At 40.2% G+C, this 27,525-nt stretch overlaps 2 protein-coding genes across 4 annotated transcripts in view; one reads left to right on the top strand and one right to left on the bottom strand.

Moving 5' to 3' along the window:
* Positions 1 to 280: 280 nt before the first annotated feature.
* Positions 281 to 11,791, top strand: LOC126394759 (guanine nucleotide-binding protein subunit alpha-14-like). Its single transcript, XM_050051796.1, has 7 exons — positions 281 to 722; positions 8,059 to 8,243; positions 8,389 to 8,543; positions 9,663 to 9,791; positions 9,902 to 10,031; positions 10,117 to 10,270; positions 10,921 to 11,791. The coding sequence occupies exons 1-7, from the start codon at positions 602 to 604 to the stop codon at positions 11,109 to 11,111; spliced, it is 1,065 nt and encodes a 354-aa protein (XP_049907753.1). The 5' UTR covers positions 281 to 601; the 3' UTR covers positions 11,112 to 11,791.
* Positions 11,792 to 11,844: 53 nt separating this feature from the next.
* vps13a (vacuolar protein sorting 13 homolog A) overlaps positions 11,845 to 27,525 on the bottom strand; it is a 49,126-nt gene continuing 33,445 nt past the window's right edge. For 2 of the 3 annotated variants that reach the window (XM_050050153.1, XM_050050154.1), the window contains 19 exons: positions 27,054 to 27,225; positions 26,478 to 26,631; positions 24,732 to 24,878; positions 24,488 to 24,569; positions 24,322 to 24,391; positions 23,967 to 24,081; positions 23,559 to 23,672; positions 23,212 to 23,357; positions 23,025 to 23,106; positions 22,788 to 22,901; positions 22,139 to 22,214; positions 21,316 to 21,479; positions 21,043 to 21,088; positions 20,745 to 20,868; positions 19,888 to 20,002; positions 16,201 to 16,286; positions 15,072 to 15,195; positions 14,216 to 14,290; positions 11,845 to 14,052 (listed from right to left, as the gene is read on the bottom strand). In XM_050050153.1, the coding sequence (XP_049906110.1) occupies positions 14,002 to 14,052; positions 14,216 to 14,290; positions 15,072 to 15,195; positions 16,201 to 16,286; positions 19,888 to 20,002; positions 20,745 to 20,868; positions 21,043 to 21,088; positions 21,316 to 21,479; positions 22,139 to 22,214; positions 22,788 to 22,901; positions 23,025 to 23,106; positions 23,212 to 23,357; positions 23,559 to 23,672; positions 23,967 to 24,081; positions 24,322 to 24,391; positions 24,488 to 24,569; positions 24,732 to 24,878; positions 26,478 to 26,631; positions 27,054 to 27,225 (2,057 nt within the window). In that variant the 3' untranslated portion in view covers positions 11,845 to 14,001. Of the gene's footprint in view, positions 14,053 to 14,215; positions 14,291 to 15,071; positions 15,196 to 16,200; positions 16,287 to 16,945; positions 17,413 to 19,887; positions 20,003 to 20,744; positions 20,869 to 21,042; positions 21,089 to 21,315; positions 21,480 to 22,138; positions 22,215 to 22,787; positions 22,902 to 23,024; positions 23,107 to 23,211; positions 23,358 to 23,558; positions 23,673 to 23,966; positions 24,082 to 24,321; positions 24,392 to 24,487; positions 24,570 to 24,731; positions 24,879 to 26,477; positions 26,632 to 27,053; positions 27,226 to 27,525 lie in introns of those variants that run through there. The other variant, XM_050050155.1, reaches the window with a different exon arrangement.

Here is a 27,525-nt window from a genome sequence, read left to right as displayed (position 1 = left end):
CATATTATCAGTGCCAGTTTATCTAAGTCAGTCCAATGGCTCTGATGGCTATGATCCTTATTTTGCAGCTTTCTCTTTGATTATAGTAAACCCTGTACTCCTGCTGTCTGAGCTCTCATTATTCATCATGTCACAGTCATCTCTGTGGGGTGAAGACAGCACTGTCTGCTCGCTGTCGACGTGAACTTCCCATTTTATCCCTTTCTATTTGCAGACACTGCCACGCCCTCCCGAGCCAGCAGGATAAAGTTCAACAAGTGGCCTCCTGCTACAGACCAACCGCAGCACCTTTGTCAGAGAGGTCCAATTCCTTTTACTCCTAAAAACTAAAAATATCTCTGAACTTTCCCCCTAAAAGAGGACTCTCTGTTTTCCAGCGGAATATTCAAACTATTTTGGAAAGTCTTTTTTCCTTAATAAAGTGTCTGTGTTATTTGAGGAAGAAGAAGAAGAAGAAAGCATCACTTTTAAAGATGCTCTGCGTCTTTTCCCGCTGAGTCTGTGAAGTGAGCGCGGCGGTGCGGACACCTCCACAGCCTTCAGCACAGCCAGGGCGACAGCAGAGGGCTCATTGGAGAGGGAGCCGGTCAGTGTGTGAGCGATGGCTGGATGTTGTGTGTCGGCGGAGGAGAGGGAGAACCAGAGGATCAATGAGGAGATCGAGAAGCAGCTGCGCAGAGACAAGAAGGACTCTCGCAGGGAGCTGAAGCTGCTGCTGTTGGGTGAGCATCACTGACCAGGGATCAGACCTCAGGGGGGTTTACACAGCCTTTCTCACACACACTTAGTGGACCCTACCTCTGAATATATGACACACTGGGGTAGACTGGAAATATGGTCATAATGGGATGAAACTCCATGTTTATATTTATTTGCGCATTTCCAAAAAAAAAAATCTTTCAAAGCTTTTAAAAATGCTTCTGATGGCCCGCTGTACTGCTTCCTGACCACACCTGGACATGCAGGTGTCATGGCAGGTGACACAGCCACCATCAGCCTGTCAAAATGTATTTCAATGAACATGTGGGATATCCATTCTTTGTAGCTTATTATAAGATGTGTGATGGGTTGTATCGATGTAGCTGTGCATCAGGAGGCACAAGCTTCATATCTAACTGTTCTCCACATTTCCTTTCTCCTCATTCCTCTCTCTGCTCTCCGGATGTAGTGCAGTGCGCACTGGCTTTCCCCGAACATTCAGGGTGTGAGCAGCTGCGCGCCATAGTCGCACCATTGATTTTACGCACCGTGGAGAGTTTCCAAGTTTTATAAATGTAGTCTAATGGCTTCATTTAGTTCCCGCCTGCCCAAAAGTACTGAAAAAAGTCGCATGGAGAGAGAGATTGGACAATTTAAGATGATATTGCGTTTTGACTTTTGCTCATTTCCAGTTAAATGTCGATGGAAACCGAAACTAGCTGCTGACAGCGCGTTCATTTCCAGTTAAATTCCCTCAGAGAGCTGTGTGTTTGCTTCATGATGGACTGGAAAAATGTGGGTGTTTCCTGTCCGTCTGTTGGTATAAACTCCAGCCAACTTGAAGGGAGTAAAAAGAGAAATAGTGAGGGGAAGGTATAAGCTGTTAGTTATCAGTACAGCATCAGTGATTGTAATGTTTATACATTGTGAGACCTTTAAAAAAAGGTGTTAATAATGTGAAGCTAAAGTTTTTCACTTGTCCTGTCACAGTGAAGGAAGGGCGTACACAGCTTACTTCCTGGTGTGAGTTCACTGAATTGCTCAAGGACACTTCAGCAGGCCCAGTTGAGGAAGGGCCTGAGGCTTGAACCCAGGTTTTCCCTGTCAGTACTATGACACTGTGATCTATGTTCACATGTGTAGCTTTGGGAGCACTTCACACATCAGGGAAGTTTAAACGAATCCATGACTCCATCAGGTCTCTGGACACAGCCTGTTTGACAGCAGCAGTGTGGGAGCACCTCAGGGACACAAGTCACTGTTAAGGCTCCGGTCAGTGGTGTGTTAGAAAGCCATAACTAGCTGCTGCGGGCGCGCCTCATGCAAAAGTTATGCAAATCCAGCCCTGACCTGGAAATGAGCTGCAGGTTTGCCTCCACTGCTTTCCTAGGAAGGGTTAAACCCAATTTATTATAAATCCCATTTAATTTGCTTTGAAAATTCTTTTCTCGGATCACTGGACAGTAGATTACCAACACAACAGGGCTGGAGCCAAAGGTTGCAAACATTTGGGGGTCAGCCTAAACTTAGGGGGCTCCAAGCGCATGCTCCCACAGAGAATTTTTTTCCCATTCACGCTCTCAACAAAAACAGTGCTAAACATGCTACATGGCACCCATCATTTAAAGGTGCTAGACGGTGCATTTATCTAATACTGCTATAGAACCATTAGGGGTAACTTATAGCGCTATATTGTTTTTAATATGTTTTGCCTGGGGGCCCTTCAATGACACCAGATACCATGGATGAGTCAAAATGCTTCTAAATGACACTTTAACTTAAAATATGAATGATTATTAATAATTTCTTATGAAATGTTGCCTTAAAAATTCCGAATCCTCCCAAAATGCTTACTGAGAAACGCATTACCTTTACAAACCTGTAATTTTCCCGTGCACGAGAGCCACTTCTTCAATGTGTTATTACCTGGATATAGTATAATATTTTAATGTGGAATGGAATAGTAATCTATTTAATGTAGTGTTTTATTCTCTCCCTAACTTAACTAAGCTAAAGAGCCAGTAGAGAGCCTCTGAAGAACAATACAGGGGCTTAAAAAGTTTACTGCTGGTTCTTCAACTTAGTTTAGTGTAGTTATTTTATTTTATTTTAGTCTGGTTTAGTTTAGATTAGTTTGGTTTGGTTGGGTTGGGTTGGGTTGGGGTTGGTTGGTTTAGTTTAGTTTAGTTTAGTTTAGTTTAGTTTAGTTTAGTTTAGTTTGGTTTGGTTGGGTTAATTTAGTTTAGTTTAGTTTAGTTTAGTTTAGTTTAGTTTAGTTTAGTTTAGTTTAGTTTCGTTTCGTTTCGTTTCGTTTTGTTTGGGTTTGGTTGGTTTAGTTTAGTTTAGTTTAGTTTAGTGGGGAAAGAGCAAGTAGAGATCCTCTACAGAACCATAAAGGGACTTAAAAAGATATTTGTGTGGCAGCGGTGCTATGTGGCACCTCAACCCATGCGAAGAACAGCTGATCAACCAACATTTTTCTGTGTGTATGGAAGCTATACGCACAGTTTTTCAAGACATTTGAGAGAATGCCTAAAAATCTGTGAACAAAAACATGATAGTTGCCAAGAAAAACAAAATCCTGCTGTGTTGACATCATATTTTGTATCTAATTGTTCTCCAACTGTCTTCATCATTCTGAAACCATAAGACAACAAATGCTGAGGAGGACTAACTTTCACTCCTGTCACATAAAAAGAGGCAGAAATGGTCCGATGTTACTATTTTTTAAGTTACATAAGTAGCGTAGGACTTTGGCATGAACAGCATCACTAACCTTGAAACCCATTTTTTTAATACACTATACTGGAGTAGAGTTCACAGAATAAATGTTTGGCCAACAAACCTGCTATGTTTAAATCCATCTCATAATAGTTTGGGCTGCTCTAATTGCAAATCAATGATCCCCAACAAAGCTGAGTAAACAGAAGAACATTTAGTCAATTATATGAGATTTCTTTATGGAGCAGCATAGATTTAAGGCTTTTGATAAAATATTCAGAGCTGAAGGCCCCAAACCTCTAGCTCCGCCCCGCCAACGCATCACTGATAGATATGATTTGAAAAGGGTGGTAGGCCTTAACATTCAGCAATACATAGATTCTGGTACAGATCATGGGAGGACAATGAATCAATGTGGGATGATGAAACAGATGAACTGAAACTGAATTATCTGATAAACAGGAACAAGTGCATCAGGTCAGCAGAAAAAATATGTCTTAGTCACCAAACTTCACTACTCAGTGTGACTTTTGAAACATTAAAACACTATTTTGCAGATCTTGATCTAATGTGTAATCATGGTTTGCCATAGTGCTGCCTGAATCACAGGATATTTATTGTGTATCTTTGTATCTTACGCTTTACAGTTCTTTGATTTTCCATGTAACTGATCATGTTATCAAGTAACGTGTAGTCCTTACCAGTAAGTCAGAGCTCTCAGTGGATTCATTAAGACGGTCACAGTCAGGTCCCTGTAGAGGACAAGTGGGGGTGAGAGAATGAAAGATCAACACATTTTGCCTCTTCTGTCCATTCAGTAATTGCACCTGAAAAGCTGTAGGGTGATGCACATGTCAGGACTGCTGGAGACAGCACAGGTCATATAGTGAGAGAAAGCAGGAATCGAACACTTTTACAGACTAAACAAACTATGTAGGCTTGTACATCTGAATAGATGTAGTATGAATGTTAAATATTGAACTCAAACTCATGCGAGCACAAAACACACAAAGAGAACAGACAAGAACGATCGATACTTAGAGTACCAAAAGTAAAACTACTCAGTGCAGAGTGGCCCATTTCAAATGAATACATATTATAATTATTGACGCATCAGTGTGTTCATCACTGTAGTACTGCAGCTGGTAAAAGTGGGGCAAATTTTAATTACCTATACTGCTGGGTAGTTTAAACTATAATAATACATCATACTGTACAAGTCTATTTATGTTTTGTATTCATAATCAGAGCCTGCAATGTAACTGATGTTGGGAAATAAATGTAGTGGAGTTAAAGCTATAGTGCGTAACTTCTGTCGCCTCCCAGCGGATAATGCGTTATTACAACTAATAAGCCGGCGGCACTTCCATGTACACATAGTAACACTCGCCAGTCACCACACACCGTACACAGAGTAACACTTGCCTTTGTGGTAGGATCCACTTCTGAACTGTGTCTCGGCCGCTTCTCCGCCATGTTGCTTTCTCTTTCTACCTGCGCTCTGCCTCTTGCTATGACACTCTCCGCTCTTCCTCCCCCTCCCTTCTTGTTGTGAGGAAGCATTTCCTGTGCGCCAGCGCGTGAATGTCGCCGGTCGACGCGCATACTAAAAATGATATATATTGAAAAATACCACGAGATGTTAGAGGAGCCGATGGGCTTAATCAGCATTGTGTCATCTCCTCTAGTAGTGGCTTGGGTGAAACATGGACATTTACGGACCTGTAGAAGTTACGCACTATAGCTTTAAAAGTACAGTATAAAGTAAAGTGTAAAGTAGCATAAAACGGAACTTAAGTACTTGAGTTAAAGGAATTAGTTAGATTCCACCACTAGTTATTATTATGCAGCTGTTTTCATGTCTCTCAGTTTTTGTTGTTCCTGAGAAGAAATATAGTGGCACAATTGAGAAGAAGTTAAATGGAGGCTAAATGACATTTTCTAAACAGGAGAATATAATCTGCAGATATGGACCATGCTGACAAAAATGTATGTGTATAATTGGCCTACAGTTTCCTTCAAAGCCTCACCTGGTATGTTAGCTTCAGTTGTAGTTAAAGAGGGCAGAGTGACAAGTGATAGTAGCTATTATCTTGGTGGTTTTCCCACCACATTCATTCACAGAGCCGGCATGGCATCATGAGGAACTATGCGTAGGTGTGAGGCTGTGTTTATGGTCAGTTCTTTACGAGTGGCATGTCTCCTGACTGTTTCTATGTGTGTGTGTGTAGAGACGGCTGTGGTAAGCACCCACAGGGAAACTGTAAATCACCACCTCTGACATATACACGTATATACATGCAGATGTGCACAAAGACACAAATGTAGGCAAATGAGCTTGTGTTCCTCTACAGAGACAAACACTTGACCTACACAAGCCATCACAATGCAGCATTAAACAATGTGTTTTTTTCCAAACCCAAGCCAATAAGGCGTCTCTGATCATATACAACAGTGTACAGGCTGAGAATCACTCCCCATGGACAATAAAATTAACTTTATGTGTGAAATAGTGAGGGACTGGTAATTGTATAGCACCTCTCTAGTATTCTGACTACTCAAAGTGCTTTCAACACGCTACTTTTATACACTGACTACCGTACAAGGTGCCGCTGGTTACTTGTTACACAGATTTTTGTCTTTGAGTTTTTATAACAAATAATTTAATCATTAATTTATTAAATAATCACTCATGATATTAATACACAGAGGAATATTAGAGTCCATCTTGACCCTTTGTGTTTGGATAGCAATGAGCAACACAGATCTGCTAACATCTGATGTTAGAGTCACTAAACCTAAAAACCTCACATGAATCCTACAAGGGACCTGAAAGCCAGGATGCATACTCTGATTAAAGAGTGAGGCCTCTGAGCTCATCCAAAGCTGCCTCTCTCTGAACAAGTCAAACCCAGCAGAAGTGCAGGATCATGATTTGCCTCTTATGTCAGTGTTTACCTGCCCCGTCTTGACCCGAACCCCCCTCATCTCTAAGAAACTTGACTTGTAAACAAGGTGCATTCAAATGCAGCCGATTTGTCTAAGCTTTGTTTGCTGAGATGTAAAGACTCAAGTTTTCATGATGCCATGCAAAACAGCCCGGAAACAAGAACACTGCTGCCTAGCACCACTCAGTGTCATCACAGAGCTCTAACACACTCTGCTGATGGGAAGGGATACAGATGCAAGGCATGTACACACACACACACACACACACACACACACACACAGACACACAGACACACACACACACACATAAACACACTCGCACACATGGCAACTTCAAACATTCAGGTCTGGTGACAAACACACATTTGTTAAACAAATACATTCAGCATCATGTGGTCTGTATGAGAAAATTAGGAGCTGAACTGAACTGAACTGAAGAGGAACGTGACAGACAGAGACTGCGTGTGTGTGTGAAACTGAGACAGCTAGTGAACAGAGGCGCCCTAGAGCTCACCTAGTAGAGGGGATGCCCCATGTACAAAGGCTTTGTCCTTGCCGTAGTGGCCGCAGGCTTGAATTCAAGTTGTGGCCCTTTGCATGTCATCCTGCTTCTCTTTCCCACTTTCACTCTGGATCTGTCCTGTCTAATAAAGGCAAAAACGCAAAAAAAAAAACATCTTTAAAAAAAGACAGTCAGTGAACAATGTGAGTTAGGGCACTTAGAATTTATTATCATTAAATGTTATCTATAGTGTGTGTCTATTTGTTCGTTGAAAGCCATTATGCACATGAGAATATTAGGGCCAGGCATATAGGAAGAAAAAGATTTCTATGCAACCAATTGGCAAATCTCATTCAGGGTGCCCTATTTAAACTGCTCAGGCCTGCTACTGTTGCCCGCTTCCGCCTCCACCCCAGCTCCTCCTTTTCATGCTGTGTCTGTCTTATCAGTGTCATTGATGCTGCTCTGTTCTGTTCCCAACGGTTTTTTGCTGCTGCTCTCCCTGCCTTAGGCTTTCCATGTAGGCGCATGGAAGGGCAGGGAGGTGTGCCCATACCGCCAAATATGATACTGCAAATGGAAATAAAGTTTTCTTTGACTTAAGTGTTCCTGACTGAGCTAGCCATTTCAAGAATGCAGCTACCTCTTCTCCTTCTGAAGAGATGCAAGTCTCTGCGCAACCTCTTTAAAGTCCAAATACTTATTACTGAAGAGAAATCATTTCCTTGTTACTAAAAACGATTCCAAATTACAATTTCACCAAATCTACATGAGGCATTTTGTAGAGGCAGTCGTATCAGCTTGATTTATTCTCAAAAGCTTGACTTTTCCTTATGCCCTGCCCTAAATGGTCTTCTATAGGTGGTGCTGACACCCTACAGGGGCCCATGAAACGATCAAGCACACACACATTAATCTGATTTTGTCTCACAAAAACATACTGAGCCTGTACCTGTCTGAATAAACATTCACCACAATGCGGTCTTGGGGTTGTGATAAAATATAAATGTTCTCATCTGTTGCAGGTTTATCAGGTACACCAGCTATATCTATTGCACTAATGGCATGTTTGAATACGAAGAGGTCTATAAATTAGTATTAACTTGACTCTCAGTAACAAGCTGCAAAGAAACAGATGAGTGTGAAAAGGTGTGATTGGATTTAACCCTCACTGTATCTGACTACAGGTACTGGAGAGAGTGGAAAGAGCACCTTCATCAAACAGATGAGGATTATCCACGGAGGAGGATACACAGATGAGGATAAGAGGAGCTACGCCAAACTGGTCTACCAGAACATCGTCACATCCATGCAGGCCATGACCCGAGCCATGGAGACACTTAGCATATCTTTCGCTGATCCCCAGAACCAGGTACTGAACAGACAGAGTCAGACTTAGTATTGACTCTGGAGTCCAGGTTCATTTTTGTCTTTAACAAAGTATAAAGTGAGATGTTGGAAATGTGGGATGGATCATTTTCTGACTGTGTCCCTGTATTATCTGTGTGTGTCCACAGAGCCATGCAAACTTAGTCCTGGAGGTGGAGGTGGATAAGGTGGAGGAGTTAGATTCAAGCCTTTCGGCAGCCATCAGAAGTCTGTGGGACGATGCAGGAATACAGGAATGCTACGACAGACGCAGGGAATACCAGCTGTCCGACTCCACCAAATAGTGAGCATTGGAACTTGTAACTTGCTGCTGAAGGGGACTGCATTTAATGGGCGGGGCTGTAGCGACATTTAAAGACACTGAGGTTTTGTTCTTGGTTCTGTTCTCTGTAAATTTGCGGGTTTTAGTAACTGGCGGGGAATTTACCTTCAATTCAAACATACACATGGTGGTTTTTTAATGTTGATTCCTGTGTTTCCAGTCAAGTCGGGACTCATTTTAGCCCAACTTAAATGAGTAAAGAAATAAAAGACGTTTTTTTTCTTGCACTGGAAAAGGTTTCAAACAAAAACAAAATGTCAATGCTGGGAGATAAAATGTGTAAAGATCCACCCTCTGTATCTTGCTGTGTCAATCTGGCTGCAATGTTTTGTAAGTATGAAGAGACACTGTAATGAGCACAGGAGGTGTCCCCTCTGACCACACAGATGAGTACTCGCTCACATGGGAACATCAATTAGCATTAATAAAGATCCTGCTGTTTGTGAAGCTCATGATCCAGATAAAAAAGGAAAAGAAAAGCGACTGTTTTTAGCTTGTGGTTGCTATTTTTGGCTGTGCAGATGCAGTGTCTGTTAAAACACCCTCTATTTGTACTTCTCTACTGAAGCAAAACTCTTGTGGTTTCTCTAATGGTTTCAGTTTCCACTCTATGCTGCGCTAACAGACACTCAAAAATCCTATGACAGTACCTGAGTGATGATGCACAGATAACTGCAAGTAATCCACATGCATGTGCATTTAATCTGATATTAGAATTTATGATCACATCACTTCATTTTATCCAAAGATAAATCCAGTTTTTCATGTTCTGTCTCTCATTGGTTTTTACATTATTATCCTTTTTAATTGTATTCTATTGTCTTAAATATATTGATTTTTAACATTTTACTGTTTCATTATTGTAATTTTTGGACTTGCAGATTTTTATTTATGGTTGTTTAATTTTAATTTAACTTTATTTATTTTGTCTGTGTTGTTTCAATTTTGCCATCTGAAGCACTTTGGGCTGCATGTCAGCACAAAAGGTGCTCCAGTTTCAGTGGCCACAAAATGTCCCCAGTTCTGTTAATTTCCTTCATATTTCCACTTGAGTTAATTTTCTCCTTTTTTCCCCCCCAGCTATCTCACCGACCTGGATCGAATTTCACAGCCCTCCTATATACCTGACCTGCAGGATATCCTCAGAGTCCGAGTGCCGACCACGGGTATCATCGAGTACCCCTTTGACATGGAGAACGTCATCTTCAGGTAAAATATAACACAGCACTATGGCAGGTAATGACTGCAGGAACCGGAGGCATCACTGGTGATGTTGCATACCTTTTCTGTTGTTGTTGTTGGATTGGCTGTTACGGCAGGATGGTGGATGTGGGGGGTCAGAGGTCAGAGAGGAGGAAGTGGATCCACTGCTTTGAGAACGTCACCTCCATCATCTTTCTGGTGGCGCTCAGCGAGTACGACCAGGTCCTGGCTGAGTGCGACAACGAGGTGAGAATTCATTTTCCGGACTTTGACCCTTTAAAAACATGTGTCCTCATTGCTGCCTGTTTTTATGGTGTAATTTTGATTTCAGAACCGTATGGAGGAGAGCAAGGCCCTGTTCAAAACCATCATAACCTACCCCTGGTTCCAGCGCTCCTCTGTCATCCTCTTCCTCAACAAGACCGACATCCTCCAAGAGAAGATCATGTACTCTCATGTAGCCACCTACTTCCCTGAATTCACAGGTTTGTTTGTTTGTGCTTGTGATGTACAACTCATTGACCAGTTTATTAGGTACACCTTTTTTATGTCTCCAAGCTGGCCATAGCTGTGGCCGAAGGCGTTATGTTTTCAGGCTGCCCATCCGTCCGTCCGTTCATCTCATTCTTGCAAATCTCTCGTGAGTATCTCAAGAAAAGCTTGAGGGACTTTCTTCAAATTTGGCACAAATGTCCACTTGGACTCAACAATGAACTGATTAGTTTTTGGTAGTCAAAGGTCAAAGTCACGGATTTCAGCATTCAGAGATCAAGGTCAGTGTGACCTTGCATCTGTCTCATGTTCTTGTGAACATGATATCTCAAGAACACCTTTGGGGAATTTCTTTGAATTTGAGACAAACTTCCACTTGGACTGAATAATAAACTGATTAGAATATAGTGGTCAAAGGTCAAAGATCAAGGTCAGTGTCACCTCACAAAATATGTTTTTGGCCATAACCTGACAATATATGTGCTAATGATGACGGGCTGAAAAATGGGCCCTGTATGGGACTGTAGGAGGAAAAATACTTTTGATTTTGTGGGGAACTATCTATCTAAACAAACGATAAAAATCATTTAAATGTTGAATTTACTGAAAAATATAATACAATTATATTAACCCTGAATTGCAGGACCTCAGCAGGATCCTGTAGCAGCTCAAGAATTCATCCTGAAAATGTACCAAGAACAAAACCCGGACAAGGGCAAGACGCTGTACCCTCACTTTACCTGCGCCACAGACACGGAAAACATCCGCTTCGTCTTTGTGGCCGTAAAAGACACCATCCTCAGACACAACCTGAAGGAGTTCAATCTGGTGTGAAGAGGAGCAGGAGGAGGAGGACAGACATGAGGAGAGCTGAGATAGGATGGAGAATTACATGAAACAAAACTTCACAGTGCTGTCTAAACAGAGAACAATTAGATCCACTGAGAATATTTATGATTTATTTAATCCAAAGGTTTAAATATTTTCACTTTTCAACTTTGGTGCCTGTAAAAATCCAGCCAAAGAGAATATGAACATGTAACATGTCCAAACTTCTGTTTCTGTAGGTCATTGTGTCTGAAATGCTGTTTTGTGTATTTTGTTTTGTATACTTTAGTTTTTATTCCAGCCTTTTTAGATATGTGCTCTAAGAAAATGATACTTTGCAGTAGAAGTAAGAATGTAATAGCACTGACCTTTTGTGTGGACTACTTGTTTTATTACCTTTTACAATGTATTAGAAATAGGATCCAAGTATGCATTTTCTGCTCATGTCATAGGTGTTTTGTGATTTAATGTTGTGAAGATTTTTTTCGCCATTGTTTTTAACACTGAGCCACGGGTGTGTGCTTTTGCCTCCAAGTGCCTTGTTGACTCAAGACAGCCACTGACTTTGTTTAGATGTAAATAATTCAAGTTGCTTTTTGACAAACTCTACTCAGCTGTTTCTTCTCAGGAGAACTGGGTATCATTATATTTATGGTCATTTTCAATAAACAATTATAGTTACCTAACAGCGAGTGCAATTTGTGTGCTTGAGACATTTAATGGACCACGATAAACAAAATCTGAAACACATATTTTATTTATTTTTAAAACAGTGGGGAGAAAAAAGAAATCAAGCCACTGCAGTGAACATTAATGGCAACAGAAATACTTAGTTGTATTAAATTGCAATGTGCCCCAAACCAAAAGCAAACCTTTAAAATACACATCAAAGTAAACAGCAGCTGTTAATAATTAGCATTCATTTCTTTTAAATATACTTTTCTCTGCATAATTCATCAACATAGTTGGCATTGCATATGTGTGGTATAAAAACATAAAAATCACAAAATTACAATCTGCAACGCCGTTATACAGACTATCTTGTGAGGATGGATATATACAGATAGGATGCTATATTAGATCAATATACAGCAGACTGATACATTTCAGTACGGTATAAAAATAGCATGCAGCTCTAAATAACACACTGAACAGTCTTCATCTTGCAGAAATGTATAAAAAAAAAAGGAAACTTGAGAGTAAGTGAGAGTAAAAGGAAACAGCGTTTGAAAATCAGCACATTTTGAATTCTTTGTGTTACAGAGGCATACTAAGAATTTAAATTAGTTTCCCTTTTATATAATCCAGTAAAATAAACAGTGTACAACATTAAATGTGCTACAACTACTATGGTTGATTTGGCCTCAGTGTTATTCAAGCTGTTTTCTACCACGTCTCTTACTAGCACTGTAATAGTATTGCTTCTACAGCCAAACACTACTTGGAAAAATAAAACTGAATGACATTAGTGACTTTGGAAACTTCTGCATTTTTTTAACCTAGACCATATTTTCTGTGTCTCAGTGACTAATGGAGATGACAGTATTTGAGATTGGTCCAGTACTGAGAGAGAACGCTCCAGCCTCAACAGTGAGGGCAACTGCACAACTTCCATTTAAGTCCACTAAAAGTGATTATTTTTGCCACTGACAGGCTTAGATTGTTACTGTAAGTGTCTAATAACACTACAGTAAAGACCCTATAGAGAAATGAAACATTTTTCGTTACCTTTCACTGATCTGGGGTCTTATTTATAAAACAACATGCAGGATCCATACTAAAAATGTACATATAGGCAAAAGCCAAAAATGGCGTGCGCCAAGAAAATACTCGACAGGCTTCCACTTCACCATCTGCGTCGCCAATTTCCCATCTCCAAAATGTTTGTAAGCATGGGTCAAAGTTTCTCCTATCAAATCTGTTTTTATAGATCACAACTTTTGCATGGGAAGTGGCGTACGCCTCTTTCAGGCCTCATTTTGGGCGTAGGCAATGAAATCTTTCCTTCCAAAATCTTCCAGACTTTTACACATTGTCCAAATCAGCTTCATTTTCAGCCATGGCTCAAAACATATTAAATAACACTAAGCTAAGCTTTCTGTACTCCTTTCTGTACTACGACTCTCACTAATGTTTCCACCGCTGTCGCCTCTTGCGGGATTTCAGAACTTCTACTTGAGCAAGACTCGGTCACAATAACAAATAGACCAGCAAAAGGAAAGCATGAAAAGCATTTTGTTTCTCGGTAAGGTCCTTTCCATAATATTATCAGATGCTTCTAATAAGTCTGAACCTCTCAGTGGCAAAAACGAGCACTGTTGGTGGACGTAAATTCACGGTGCGTAACTGCCCGTAGGGATTACACTGCAATTTTTGTTTCTATCACTCACTTAGACACAGACACATGAGAAAATAGAGTCCAGGTTGAAAAATACCAAAGTTTCCCTTTAATGTGTGTTTGATTAAGAATGGCAAACTAAATGCCAAGACAATCCTCAAATGTCACCAGCATGTCAGATCCAAGCAGATCAGTGATAAGACGAATATGTAAATTATTAAAAGTCAATTATGTGTGTGTGACAGGATGAGTGCGATCAGAGTGAAGACAGTGAAGTTAAGTTTGGTTCAGTGCATTCTGAGCTTCTGTGCTGTCTATTTATAGCACTTCAGTAAGCATGCACACATTCACACTTCTCACTCAGCCTTTCACCCTCGACATACGCTAACAGTCAACATACAGCATCGTTTACCACGACTCACACATGGAGGTAAACAAAGGGAGCATGCAGTAAAGAACAAAGGCACTGACACACACGGGCTTTGTGTGTGTGTTTTCTTTTTCTCTTTCTTTTTTTTTTTTTTTTTAGGTATCTAATTCCTCACTCTTCTCGATGAGTCAGTATTTGGGTAAACTCTCTCTTGCATCGTCCAATCTGGCAAGAACCCACTGAAAAGAAATAAGAACCAAAGTTAGAGCGATAATTTATTGTGACTGCAGGTTGGACACACACAGTAACTTCGGCCTGGATGACACAAGGAGGCACAAGTTTAAGTTTTGATTATATATAGTCAGCAGATCACAATCAGGCACTTTTGTACTCTCAGCTCACCTTGGCTATTTCAGGAGTTTTGAAGTTTATGATCTTCCCAAACTCCTTGGCGTGGAAGACAGACTTCACTCTCTCCTGCAGTGCATACAACAAGGCATTTAGTGCTATAATCTGCTAAATAACATTAAAACCTGCTATAAATATGTAACCAACATTAGTCTCCTATGGAGAAAACAGTAGCTTCTGACGTTTAAAGGCCCAGACACACAAAACTGACAAGAACTCTTGGCGACAAAGGCTGACTGTTTCTGTGCGTCGCGTCATGTCCCCTGTGTTTCGGCCAATAAGTCACACTTGAACACACTGTAAAGACTACAGCCAACAGCCAACTAGCATGTACGTTCTGTGCCTGGGTGAGAGGAAATAACTCTCCATAGCAGCAGGAGGCAGTAGTTTGTAATCTTCATTAAAGAAGAGAAACCGCACTGACAGGATGGATTCAAGACGCTAGTTAGTCAGTTAGAACATTAACGACTCAACCTGATGTTGCAAGAACAAATGATAGCCTATCTACTGTGCACCAGTGAACAATAACACAAACAATTACAAACTGTTTCTGCTAAAGAGCACAACGGCTAAAAACATAATCTTACCTCATATGACAAGTTTGTTTGCTTTCCTCACTTCTGTTTCCCTTCTCTTGCACTGAGCTGAGCTGCAAATCAGAAGCTCTGTTGCCTCCCTCATTGTTTCATGCTAAATCGGCCGAAAAACAGCCCACAAGGGCCGAATAATGCCAACGGTGCATGACACACCACAGAAACGAGGGCGACAGACGCTCACTGACAGCCTGACACTGACCGATAGCTGATAGTCGACTTGGTGTGTCAGGGCCTGAAGAGTTTTACTTTTGTACCTTGGCTTCAATGCGGAGTCGGCGGTCCTCTACAATCATTGGATCCTTGGTGAACTCTTCAAACAAATACTGCCATTCGCAGGTCAGCTGGCCAAATGTGCCTTTGGTCACAAAAAATATTCCCCTGGAAAAGAAACCACATAAGAAGAGTCAACAAATATCTCCTTTGAGGACCCTGTATTTTTGGTGAAGGCTTCAGTATACAGTCTTTATGATAGTATAATGCACAGCATAGAAATATTAAATACTTATTTACAAAAATACAGTGAGATTTACATCTGATAAAAGCATGCAGTGAAGATGACATAATGATTTAAAATTGTTGTTGGTGTGTGTAAATATGATAGGCAAACAAAAGTAATGCTCATGTCAAATACAACTCGAACACCTCGCACAAAATAAATCATTCTCTTTGTCCTTTAAGCATTAAGTGGCATACTGATAGTGGGACGTATTTCCATTGCTTCTAGGAATGTAAATTATTTTCCAGATTCTGGGCATGTTTGTTTTCAGAGTAATTAGTGGGATATTTAAAATAAAAATTAAAGAAGGCCCCGATGTTTTCACCTCCTGGGCTTTTTGCATCTCCCTGCATCACACTACAAACTTTCTGAGAAGCATGTTTAAGTTGCTTGAAAAAATGTCCTGCACAATTGGACCTCTCGCCAAGTGTTACCCTCTGATATAGAGAGATTTTTAACACGCTCCCCTATAAAAAAAAAAAGACTTACAGGCTGTTGTAAAAGGAAAAAATCAGCTGTGCAGATTATTTACCAGTAGACCTGATAAACATACTTCTTAAGGTTCTGAGGCTTCTCATAATTATGGGACACACAACATGATACGGCCTCTGATGACCGGTTACCCTAAACTCACATTTACATATATACAGTAGACAATATTTTACTTAATTTTACATGGTTAATTAACATACTTGTTTGATGTCTATTAAGGTTTAATTCTCTGACTTTTTAAAAAAATGTTATTTAATTGTTATTGTATTTTTTTTAAAATGTAATCTTACTCAATTATTTCTCTGTTTTTGTTGGATGCGCTGTATAATGGCTGTGAGATGAGAACACAGCTGAAAAGCTGTTTTCTTTTTCAATCAGATGCCAAAAGCACTCACCTCTTGGTGATCATAAGGAAGTCGGACTCGTTGACCTTGGCGTGAGCAAAGTATCTGTACTTGGCAAAGCGTCCATTTTCAATTTTCTGAAGGAAGAGAGAAAGAAAGTGAGTGAATGTAATGCAAAGTCATAACAAAAGTCATCTCAGGACAAATGGGTTCCCGGTTGGTGGGCGTGTACAGAACCATATATGGAGTTTACTCATGATCCACCCTGCTGCTGATTGGATTCTTGTTAAAAGCACCTGTGCATTGTATTATACAACAAACCTGATGAAGCAATGGGCGAAGCGCGTTGTTTCTAACATTTCAAATGAACTTCAAATGAAGACTGAATTAAAAGAAGAAGCAATTCAGCCCTATTGTGTGCAGTGTATCTGCTTATTTACTATCAGTCTAATGTTTCCTGCCATCACCTGCACCAAGTTATAGGGACTGACAGCGCTGTTCACGGGGCACATGCTTTTGAATGAGTTTATCTACGGACACTTTTAACACAGAGAAGATCTATCACAAACTCTTTTACCTGGTTTAAACAAACAGTGAGACTAAAAAAAACAACAACTCAAAGTCTGCATTAAACTAAAACATGAATGCCAGGATGTCTGTGCTCCAGTGTGTTCAAAACATTTTCAAACAACTGCAAACTATAACTAAGCATGACCTTCCATGGTCCTCTGCAAACAGAGTGAAAATGTAGTGTGGTGGTGAGGAAAGATGGGATGAAACAAAGACAAAGACGATGGCAGGTGGAAGTTTATTTTATTGAGAACAAGAGGGCAGTGAATAGTGGTAGTGGATGACAGAATGATGAAACTAGTAAAGAAAGCAGACAAATCTCTACAATCATGAGATATATTTTGACAATGAAAACAAGGAAAAGAAAGGTTTCATTTATAAAAAGAAGATAAAAGAAAAGTGACATAAAAAGTAAAATGATGGAGTAAAACAATGAAAAATAAAGGCACTCACTAAAATAAATAAATACACATAAAGTTATAAACTAAAACTATAAAATACAAAGACACACATTACTCAGAGGCCTTTTCTTTGGTTTGTTTAAATCTTCTAAAAGTGAACCTGAATCACTTGATTCAAATTCAACACACTAACACTGCTACACTACACTACAGCTCTCACTTCTAGCTATTCTTCCTCATCAACCTCATCCTGTGATCCAGTTCTATGCCATTCACTGTGGGCCAGTCTCCTCTGTGGACATGACAAGAGAGAAGAGTCAAGGTCAGAGCAGAGAGAACTGAAGCCAGCTACTGTCGCACTGTCAGTGACATACGGATCAAAACCATTCAGACCAAGATGACGGTGAGTTTGGCCTTGTCTCTTCTCTACCTAAGAACACTTCCATTTAAAATACCATATATTTTAAATACAGGTTTTTACCAGCTACAACAGAATCATAAAACACGAGCATGAAGTCTGTATTGCCTGTGTCATCTGTCTTGACTTGGCATAATGGGAATAATCTGTCATTAATGAATCAACATACACTAAAATCTAGCCTAGGACTAAAGCTGCTGATTCAGATAGGTGACAAATTAAAGGAGAAACCTGGGTGAAATGCTGGGGGAAACATAATTAATGCAGATGCTTCTACACAGGGCATGAAGGGGTCACTGAATGGTTTGATGAGAATGAAAATGATGTGAATCATATGCTATGGTCTTCACAGTCACCAGGGGTCTCATTTATAAACACTGTGTGTGCACAAAATGAGGCCTGAAAGAGGCGTACGCTACTTCCCGTACAAAAGTTGTGATCTATAAAAACAGACTTGATGGGAGAAACTCTTACCCATGCTTACAAACATTTTGGAGATGGGAAATTGGCAACACAGATGGTGACGTATAAGCCTGATTGCAGGTGCACACTTATTTTGGCTTTGTCTGTACGTACGTACATTTTTAGTATGATTTCTACACACTGTCTTATAAATGAGACCCCAGATCTTAACCAAACTGATGTCTTGATCAGTGCTCCCTACCACCCCCGTCAAAACTCCAAACAAGGTGATCTCCTTCCAGCAGGATTGAGATATTTGTGTAATCTTTACTGAGGAGCATTAAAGCTGTTCAGGAGGCTCGCTGTGATCCAACACTTTACTGAGGCACTTCAATTTGTCACCTTACTACAAATCCTCACTATTAGCCAAACAGTGCAGCTCTGACCTGAGACTCGTAGGCAGAAACTTCGACCCACTCCAGCCAGCACAACTGGTCAGCGATGTCAGCACAAAAAAGTGACCCACAGTTTAAAGAACTTCAAACACTTCAAAGCTATACTAAAATCTACAATTATGAGAAAACTATTCTACTGACAGCAGCTCTGAGCACAAACTGGGTTTCAATCCAAATATAGCACAAAAGAAAATGCTAATTTCCGTCCACTGTTCTTATGTGATTATTGCAAATTGCTTCATTGAGATAAGATGTACTTAAAACAGTGCCAGTCAAACCTCAAACAAAGGACAACTGTACAGTGGAACTAGAGAGTTTTGAGCGACTAACAATACAGCTATGTGTTCTTGGAAACGTTCTGGTAACAGCCCTGTGTGCATGTAAGTGTGTTAAAAGCCAGAGATGATGAAGAGAGCTTGCAGTGGTTTACGCAATGACGGTATGTCATGACTCTGTGTCATCATGTATTTGCTCAATCTGTTTCCATTGCACTGAGACACATTTACCTTTTATCAATACACCAATTTTCCAAATCCCCCAAGCATACTGTTCTGCAACATTTTGGGATTTTTAAAAATGTTTGGCGTTTCCACTCAGGTTTTTACGTGCAAATTGAAAATGCACATAAAAAGAGGTGGATGGAAACGCACCTACATTCAGCTTCATGTGTTAATCGACAATACTTTTACCCCAGTTACCTGTGTTAAAACCTTGAGGACAACACTTGCAACGTAACACATCACAAGACGCTAACTCCATCATGTTGTTTGAGTAACAGTATGGAGCAGAAACATTGAGGTACCTTCCCTGCACAGAAGCTCCTTCCTAATTAAGTGAATGAACACTAAATGTCTCAGTAAACGGTCGTCTTTACTTTGGAACTGAAGGTGTTCTTAAATTTCTCTCTGCTTTTGCTTATGCGATGTGTTTTTTACCCTCTCACAACACCAAACAGCCACAGAGGTGAATTAATCACTGAGAATTAAGCTGAATTGCTCTCTGAAGATCTATAAACAGGGAAGGCTAATACAATTGCTGAGATAAGTTTAAAGATAATTAAAACAAAGCAGACTAATGGGAGCAGGGTTTGAAAGAAGGTTTTCCTATGAGAAATTAATGTCTGTGTGCGTGTGCCTGCATGTACACTCACACACAACTCCACTGGCAAACCTGGGCAAATAAGAGAGTGCACCACTTAATTCACAGTATAGTCACAGAAATAAAAATACTGATAACAATACTCAGTGGTATTTAAGTGAATGTTGAATTTTACTCATCTCAACTGAATGTACATGTCCTGTTACTGAACACTGCTTATTAGTGTTTAATGTAAATTGCGGTTTGCTGTGAGTTTTTAATCTCAGTAGATAAATTCTTGGTAACATAAAGATTAAATGAAATAAATAGATAAAATCTCAGTTAAATAAAGAATAATGACCAATTGTTATTTGCCCAGGTCAGACTGTGGAGAGCTGACAATGATTTGTCCTACCTGGAGCATCTGACTGCCGATGCCCTCCCTCTCCTTATATGGTCGTATGACACCATCCTCGTGGATGAAGCGAGGAGGACGCAGGGAGGCTATATCTTGTGAAGTCTCCGCTGCCCTGAAAACAAGACAAGACAAAACACATTTTGAGACACAGCTTCCTTATGAACACACACACAACATGGATGAATAATGCATAACTGTACAAACACAGTATCACATTAAAGCCCAGTTCAGACCAAAGATTTGCGACAAAACAAAACCGTTTTAGAACATTGCAGAGAAAAGTTGTAGCGGTGTGAACTGGCTGGTCTGAGCTCGACTAAAGCCAAACTCGATGGTCAAATCACCAGTGGCTGGTTTGAGAATGTAAGGCTCGTTAGCTGTCTCCACAGCCAATCGGCCTGTTGTAAAGTCTGCTGGTCAAGTCAAAATGACTGCAGGTGCTCCATCCCACCCAGCCCTCTGTTTCTGTTCTCACAGTGTGGCAGTGTCAGACGGTGGGTCACTGCTGCTGCTTACTGTATGTGCTTTCGTCCTCTCTCTCACACACACACACACACACACACACACACACACACACACACTCTCAATGACTAATTAATTGGCTCTGCTTACATATATTATCGTGGCGTATTTATCATGAATACAGTCCATCTGATGCTCGTTTTGTTTACGTTTTTTCACCGTTTCATCACTACTACAAATGCAGCTGTAGCCAGTATCTCACTATCACTATCTTCATATTTTAAGAAGCTACAAATTATATTCAGCCACAAAATAAGCCTGAAAAGCTGGAAATCAGGACTTCTACACTATAGAACATTCATGAGTATACACACACCCAGAAAAGGACATACCTCTTGATCCCTTGGAAAGTACTACTGGCCATGTCAATAATGCCTCCTGTGGGTCTGGCAACTGCACCAACCAGACCTTTCCCAACACCTTTAAAGAAGCCTGCTGCTCCCTCCTTCTGGGCTCCTGCACAATAACACATCATCACATTAAAATGGATAAAACAGAGCTGGTACACTGCTCCACAATCAGGACAGAATCCAAGGATTTTATGCCATTATTTTGGCTATTAAATTTTCATTATCAGCACATGCCAACTATCATCAAATTAATCATAAAAGAAAGTCCAATTCAACATACCTTTAATGGGTTTAGTAACAATCCCTGTGATCCCACTGACAAAACCCTGCCAGGAAAACACAGCAATATTACCAAGCAGCCATGATTCATTCATTATGGCAGACCCTCTTTACAGCCAGTGGTAAATCCACATTATTAGTCTTACTAGTTAATCTGTTTAATAATTAAATGAGCAGAAAATATAATTAAGGTCATAACTGTACATTTTAACAGTTTAAAACATGCCTCAAAAGGTATGTTTTTTCACCAATAAACACATGTTTGAGTACGTACAGACACTAATCCCTTTCCTCCCCTGGTCAGTCCCTCTCTCAGGCCACTGGGTTGCTTGTTCATAGCCTCACGTCTCTTCTGCTGGTATTCTTCGTCCATCGTTATGGCAGCAACACCCTTTGCCATGGCACCTGTGATCCTGGAGGCTGCACCTGCTATACCCCCTGGAAGGCAGATGTGAGTCTTTAAAGTTACTAAATTCTTTAATAAGTCTATTTCTTCTCAAATGACTTGTGGGAGAAACTGTTACTGTGCTACTCTCTGTAATCCACTGTCTCTTCATCGTCTGGCAATTTAATTCATATGGCACATTTCTTATTACAGGTATAGAGAATGTGAAGTTGACATCACACTGTGTTCAATTTCTGGGATAGAAGCGCCATCTTGTTATGATCACACTGTGTTACCTGTGCCCAGCTATCGGGGTCAAGCAACGGTATGTGGACAAACTAATTGTGATAAACAACATAGATCCATATGACGTGGCAGCCCACGGCTAGATTACAGACCCACATGCACAACCTAAACTCACATACTCGGACATTGTAAACTATCATGCTTTTAGACTGAGTGCATACATTTTGGCAAGAGGGAAGTGCAAGTACAAAGTAAAATGACAGTATTATAGTTTTTAAAAATTTGTAACATCAGGAATGTGGACGTTTACATAGAAAGGCTTCACTCATTTGCACAAAAAGACATTTTAAGACTTTTTAAGGACCCATAGACACCCTGTATATACCACAGAGATCTTAATGTGGGCACCTGAAGAGATCAGACACCTTTTTAATAGATATCATTTTTATAGGAGCCTCATACTTACCGACAGCTCCTCCTACCAGAGCCTTCACTCCAAGAGCCATTCCTTCAACAAACTCCTCAGGCCCCTGGATGGCTCCCTGGAAAACCACGGATAACAGTTACATAGAAGGAAGAAATAAAGACACTGTCTGCACTTTGGAGGCTTTAAGCAGCCACACTTTTGTAAATGTTAACATAAACCACATTACACATCATGAATATTCAATAGGTTTTTAATAAATGCTCACAATCTCTGGAGTCCTAAAATATGTTCATACTCAGAATAGAGTATCTAGTAGTTGTTCAGCTTAAATAATGATCATTAAACTTTTTTTTTTAAAGCTACGACACTGTTGATTTGTATTATTCTAACTGTTTGGTTTTATTTGCCTCGATTAAATCTTAAGGGTAGTGTAAATGCCCACATTGCTTATTTGTTTTATTAGTTCTTTATCTTTATTGCTAGTTTTGCTGCTTAATACATTTTTTAAATGCATTTTCCATTTACTTTCTGTATGACTTATATTGCCTAAATTTATTTGTGTAATTCCTGCAATGTGTTAAATCCTGGTTCAACCTTGTTAAGCACTTTATAACTTTGTTTTGAAAAGTGCCTATAAATAAAGTTTACTACTATTATTATTATTATTATTATTGTATTACATTACTACCTGATAAGGCTCATAGAAGAAGGCTTCCACTCCCTCCGACAGTCCTCTAATGAGTCCAAAAGGATTTCCAAGTACATCCAGGCCGAGCACCAGCACATACATCTGTTTAATAGCCTGAGGGATACATATATAGAAACTGGTGAGCTTAGTGGCAGCCAAGCATTGGTTGTTCATAAATAAATGACACATGAAAACACTTGTGTAGTTTCTGAGTGTTATTATGTGCATTTGTGTTACCTGCTTTGAATAATGCCTGATGACCTCCCATTGCAGCTGTTGAGCAGTACAAAACTGGAAGGTCAACTCAAAGAAGGCCAGCCTGAAATTAGCAACAGAATCAGTCAAGTAGCACCTCCCAAAACAATTCACAGAAAAATAAATATATAAATGCTTATGTGTGTGATTTATGTGTTGTCAATCGTACTTAAAGACGACGTCCTGCACATCAGTGAGTGTGGCGCCGATACTCTTCAGCAGCAGGTTGAGGGACTGGACGGGAATGAGCTCTTTTTCTCGCTTCTCCTTCAGGCCGTCTTCTCCTCCCGTGCTCAGAGACAAACTCAGGTGCAGCTGCAAATAAAAAAACATGACTAAGCATCAGTGATTCTGGTGTTAAACACACAACTGAAATATGCTTTGCAGCTGTGTCTTGTGAATAGACTCTGACGCCATTTCATTTAAGTTTTTCCATTTTATTTTAAGAAACTTTTGGTGTTGCAGAGATGACAAACAAAATGTGGGGCTCGCATAAGAAATCTATAGTGTACAAACCTTGATGGGGGAAATGTGGAAGTACTCATAGAGGCTGATGGGAGAGGTGTCAGCAGCAGAGGCATGGTTCAGTTCTGCCTTTACATACTCTATGTCCTTCTCAAACAGTTCCACCTAGAGGGATAACACCAGCACAAAGAAACAGGCACAGTAACACAAAGTCAGAATGGATCTCAGTGACTCTTCAGGTCTCTTATTATTATTATGATGTATCACAGATTCTGAGAAACAATATGTTAACTGTGTTTGGACAAAAACTGCTCAGCTCTGTACTCACTGACCTTGAAATCTGGACTATTTTTTGAACTGTACATAGTCCCTTTAAAATAAATAAATTAATAAAATCATAAAATAAAGTAAAATAAAATGAAATAAAATAAAACAAAATAAAATATGTGAGTGTCTGACCTCCTGCTCTGAGGTCATGGTGCTGGCATTCTCAGGTGTGAACAGGTCCAGGATGGCATACAGGAAGCCCAGATCCAGCTTCAGGTCCATCTCTTGAATCAACACCTTGAAGTACCTGAGGTCGACAGACATTTTGATCACCATTTTCCATATTTAATGGATTATAGTATATACCAGAATGTGTCTAAACTGTAAAGGCATTTTAAGTATGAATGGGATTGTAGAGAGCATATCAGAATCAGAGGATAAACAGAGCACAAATACAGCACAGTGCATCACAAATAGCAAAGACAGAGGTGGCGCACTGGAGGAAGTGACAGTAAAGTGACAGAAGAATCAAATGAAAAACAATTACTTGATGCGGAAGATATCAGAGTGTCCTGCAGCTCTGGTAACAATGCTGATATCAGTTAGAGGTTTGGGTTCTGTAAGAAAAATAAAATCATATTATAGACTGAAACACTGCATATAATCAGCACATAATTCTAATTAAACATGACATACAGGGTGGACTAACAGACCTGCGTCCATGGTGATAGATTTTGGCAGTTTTACAGGGTAGAAAACATAGGGGAAGATCGCTCCTGGCAACTGATTCTGGATCTGTTGGAAGAAAGGATGTGAACTATGAGCCAGAGGACAGAAAAAGGGGACTCAAGATGCATTAATAAACAAATGCTGAGGAAGGCATTTGGATGACTTGTAGTACTGTAATTCGGACATGGATATATGTAAGATCTTTGTTTATATTTGACTTCTAATCACCTGGATACGGTGGATCTGGACTCGGTAGGCGACCTGTCGTGGTGAGACGCTGTACTCCACCTTCACCCCAGGCAGGAAGTGCCTCCTGAGAGGAGCGTCACTCGGCTGCAGCATCCGCATATCGATACCACTGGGAGTGAAGGACACCTGAGAGACAATTACAAATATCACATGACTGAACAAACAGGCCTCCAACTAATGATTATTTTAATCAATTAACCACCAATTAATATGTTTTTATAGTGGTTCTTAAATATCTTCACATCAAATCTTCTGGAAAGACTTAGTACCATCCCTTGTTTGTGCTTCTCCAGTTTGTGGACCAAAATGGTGCCACCCATGTCCCTTATAGGACACTCCCTACATACTAATTGACACGCTCGCCTGACCAAACAGACCGCTGCTCATCAGGTGAAAACACAGACTCCATTTCTTCCTCTTCTTCTCTAATGCATTATCTATTTATCATCGCTGTAGTCTTCAATGAAAAACTTACAAACGTTCATGAATCTGTGTCCATAAACCGTTCAAATGTACAAATTTTCACCATTGTATTGAGCAGCGTAAACCTCAATTGACATGGCCTGGCGTTGCTGTCAAAAAACTATGTGTGCTCCCCCATCTAGCAACACCTGTCCCTCAATGAATGGTTCCTGCCTACATTGGAAGACACCCATGACAATACAGTGACCCCTACAGGACAAATTTGCAGCCTACACACATTTTACACCATCGATGGCTCCTATAACAAAGAAGAATGAGCTCTTTAAAGAATGGACTGCCAAAAATCTGTGATTTTGGAAGCCAAGTCATCCTCCCACTGGGATCTAATAGTAGAGAGAGACGAAGAATGTAGAGTTGATAATATACTGGTAGTATATATCACTTTGATGACTCCCCTGTTCACATTAATGTTGAGATTTCTATCTAAAGTTGTTTCATGTGGTAAATTGGGGAACTAGGGAAATCTGCTCCACATGAAATTTCTAATTTGTAAAAATTGAAGAAATGGGCCTGTGGGATATTACACTTTTGAGTCAACTGAGTAAATGAGGCAAATATCTTATCTACATACAGGTCCTTAAAATGATGTATATACCATTACTGTTCCATATCTTAAGGTGAAAACATATGATTGGAGTAAATTGGTGCCAGAATCGACACTGAATGTAATCATAACTTTTTCCTACTCAAGTCTGAGAGAATTATATACCGACGGATTACACATGTAAGTGAACATTTCTAATGGAGGAGCTGCAATAAGGTTTACCACAGTGTGATGATTCAATATAGAGTCATGCTGGTACCTCTGCAGATGGAGCACCCTGCTAGTGAGGCATATTTCGTACATTCACCACCCAATAGAAGAACTAGAAATTGGGTAAAGCTAGCCCTCCTGATTGTCTTGTTCTTTGCATGAAATCTTCACAGATCCTTGAGGGATACCTGCCCTATTTGATTGTTGGTTGCAATGTGTTTTCTGATGAGCCTAATGAAGGCTACAATCTGAAACACGTTGGGCTTACAGTACAGCTGATCTATATAGGACAGGTGTTGCTGGTGTTTGGACCTCTTTAAACTATTTACCACCAGCAGCTGACATGGTTTAAACTCTGTCTATGATTATATGGCCTGCATGGGTAAAGTGAAATGGACAGCTTTCATTTGTACCATTTTTAAACTGTATCAATCCCTTGTTACTGGTTGAAATCATGAATACTGACTGTACAGGATTTAGTCTCTAACCTGAAAGTTGTTTTCCAGGTCGACAATGGCGTTGTCCACAGGTCCAGATTCCGTGTACTCTTTGTATCTGTTCTCCAGCATGTCAGCTTCTTTGGTGCTCATAGTCTTCCACCGACCCTTCTTCTTGGGCTTTATTTCCCACACAACATCAGAACTATGACAAGAAACGAGAGTGTGAAATCATTAAATTGTACACAGCTGCAGGACTGACCAGGAGAGGACAAACATAATGCAAATACATATGCATCTTAGTGTAGCTTTATGTTTGAAAGATTACAAAATGTCACTAAATTATCTTAGATTTCAATTAAAACTCTGGCCAACAATTACATTTCATCTGAGCCTATCATGTCTGACGCGGGATGTTTTCTGACAATCTCAACTGCATATTACAGAAAATATCTTGATTTATAAATTATTACTTACAAATCACACACAACATCACAACATCACTATCACTGCCATGACACGTTTGATGTATTGTACAGGCAGTAAGCCGCAGTGATAACATGAATCTGACCCGGTTTTGTGCTTTTTCTTACACATGTCCACATGTGTATGTTGCTGGTTATCTACCTTGTGATCCCGATGAAAGAGACCTCCTGGCCGGTGCTGTTGTTGACCAGAGACACGCCCACATTCTGCAGCGCTAGGATGATTTCCTGTTCAGCTAGCTGGGCCTTCTCGCTCTCACAGAGGATCTTGTACATGCGTCGCTCCTCAGTGAACACCACAACACGTTGGAGACCTTTGAATCAACAATAACCCCCCCATAATGATTTCCCACTTTATTCATCCCCAAAGGTCAGAGGTCAGGATGAGTTACAGGATTGTGTCCATCAAGGATGAACACAAGCTTCAACCTCATTCCGTGTTCAATGCCACCTTGCTGTCTGTGTAAACTGTATATTTTGTATCTTTCTAGAAAGTGAGTTCTTATCACTTGGCTACATTCATGCACTAACAATAAACTGGCGATTGCGAAGATTTGAGAAGTGCACACAAGACTGCATAAGGCCAAAGTACAGAATTTCATGTTAAGCTCCTT

The sequence above is a fragment of the Epinephelus moara genome, chromosome 8 (assembly GCF_006386435.1).
Source record: "Epinephelus moara isolate mb chromosome 8, YSFRI_EMoa_1.0, whole genome shotgun sequence".
Lineage (NCBI taxonomy): Eukaryota > Metazoa > Chordata > Actinopteri > Perciformes > Serranidae > Epinephelus > Epinephelus moara.
This window is presented reverse-complemented; position numbering and strand designations above follow the sequence as displayed.

Excerpts from the sequence above, each read along its gene's own strand:
- LOC126394759 (XM_050051796.1), top strand. The coding sequence starts at position 602 with ATGGCTGGATGTTGTGTGTCGGCGGAGGAGAGGGAGAACCAGAGGATC. Across the intron at positions 9,792-9,901 it reads ATGGAGAACGTCATCTTCAG|GATGGTGGATGTGGGGGGTC; the intron begins GTAAAATATAAC and ends CTGTTACGGCAG. Across the intron at positions 10,032-10,116 it reads TGGCTGAGTGCGACAACGAG|AACCGTATGGAGGAGAGCAA; the intron begins GTGAGAATTCAT and ends TTTTGATTTCAG.